The sequence below is a fragment of the Penaeus chinensis genome, chromosome 35, assembly GCF_019202785.1.
Source record: "Penaeus chinensis breed Huanghai No. 1 chromosome 35, ASM1920278v2, whole genome shotgun sequence".
NCBI lineage: Eukaryota > Metazoa > Arthropoda > Malacostraca > Decapoda > Penaeidae > Penaeus > Penaeus chinensis.
The window spans coordinates 14,962,420-14,964,919 of NC_061853.1; the positions used below are offsets into that span (position 1 = coordinate 14,962,420).

Consider the following 2,500-nt stretch of genomic DNA (forward strand, 5'->3'; position numbering starts at 1 on the left):
ATAATATATATAAAATATATATATAATATAATATATATAATATATATAGAATATATATAGAATATATAGATAATATATATAATATATATAATATACATAATATACATAATATACATACAATACATAATATTCATAATATATATAATATATACATAATATATATATATAATATATATATATAATGTATATATAATATATATAATATATATAATATATATAATAAATATATAATATATATATATAATATATATAATATATATAACATATATATATAATATATGTATATAATATATATAATATATATATAATATATATATTATATATAATATATATAATATATATAATATATAATATATATTTTATATATATTATATATATTATATAATATATAATATATAATATATAATATATAATATATATAAAATATAAATATAATATATATATGTATATTATATGTATATTACATGTATATCATAATATACATGTATATAACATATATATTATATATGATATATAAAACATATATATTATACATATATAATATATATAACATATATATTATATATATAATATATATACCATATATATATTATATATATATAATATATAGAACATATATTATATATATATATATATTATATATATATAATATATAGAACATATATTTTATATATATAATAAATATTATATATAGAACATATATCTTATATATATAACATATATATTATAAGCATATTATATATATATATATATATATATATATATATATATTATATATATTATATATATTTAATATATATAATATATGTAATATATATAATATAAATATAAAATATATATTATATTTATAATATATATATATAACATATATATTATATACATATAATATATATATAACATATGTATTATATACATATAATATATATATCATATACATTATATATATAATATATATAATATATATATTATATATATATATAATATATATAACATATATATTATATATATATAATATATATCACATATTTTATATATATAATATATATATCATATATTATATATATATATATATCATATATATAATATATATAACATATATATTATATATATAATATATATAACATATTTATTTATCATATATAATATTTAACATATAAATTATATATATAATATTTAACATATAAATTATATATATAATATATATGTAGTATATATAACATACAATTGATATATATATAATATAAAACGTATATATTATATATATATATAATATATATAACATATATATAATATATATATATAATATATAACGTATATATCATATATATAATATATTTAACATAAATATTATATATATATAATATATATGTTATATATATTATATATATATAATATATATAACATATATATAAAATATATAACATTTATTATATATATATAATATATATAACATATATATCATATATATAATATATATAACATATATTTCATATTTATATAATATATATAATATATATATCATATATATATAATATATATATAATATATATATGATATATATATAACATATATATCATATATATATAATATATATATAATATATATATGATATATATATAACATATATATCATATATATATTATATATATATATAATATATATAACATATATATATTATATATTACATATATATTACATATATATTACATATATATGATATATATGTTATATATATTATATTTATATATATATATATATATATATATATATATATATATATATATGACATGTGTGTGTATATATACATATATATACATAAATATATATACATATATATATATATATATATATATACATAAATATATATATATACATAAATATAAATAAATATATATATATATATATATATATATATATATATACATAAATATATATATTACATATATAAATATATATTACATATATATTTATAGATATAGATATAGATATAGATATAGATATATATATAGATATAGATATATATATATATATATATATATATATGGATTAAATATTATTTTGTTAGTTAACTAATGTAACTTGCATTAGCCTATGAAAAGAGAAAGATTGTAGCTGTCTTATTTGCTGCTTACAAAGCAAAAGTTCCTTACCTCTAGATGGCATACATTGTCCAATCATATGTCTACATAAAGGGCACAATGTATTTGTTGGATTGGGATGGGCTACCCTCCTCAAACATGGTTCACAAAATATATGTCTGCATGGCTGAACCTCTAAAGGGCTGTAAAGCAGATCAAGACACACTGGACACATTAAGTCCATTGGAATCTTGTCTGAATCATCACTTGAATCATCCTGTTATAATCAAGATGAAAACTTAAACTTTAATGTTGTTTAAAGGTACTTAATCTAATTTAATATTCTATTACTAAGTCATTCAAGTTCCAATGCCTGTAGTGATATTGGATCCAAATATATATTAGATAAGTTACATTATTGT

At 10.4% G+C, this 2,500-nt stretch overlaps 1 protein-coding gene across 3 annotated transcripts in view; it reads right to left on the reverse strand.

The window, feature by feature from the left end:
* The window catches only part of LOC125044518 (E3 ubiquitin-protein ligase RNF180-like), a 77,765-nt gene that overhangs the window by 18,645 nt on the left and 56,620 nt on the right, over positions 1–2,500 (reverse strand). For all 3 annotated transcript variants that reach the window (XM_047641212.1, XM_047641211.1, XM_047641210.1), the window contains one exon: positions 2,151–2,355. In XM_047641212.1, coding sequence (XP_047497168.1) covers positions 2,151–2,355 — 205 coding nt within the window. The remainder of the gene's footprint in view (positions 1–2,150; positions 2,356–2,500) is intronic.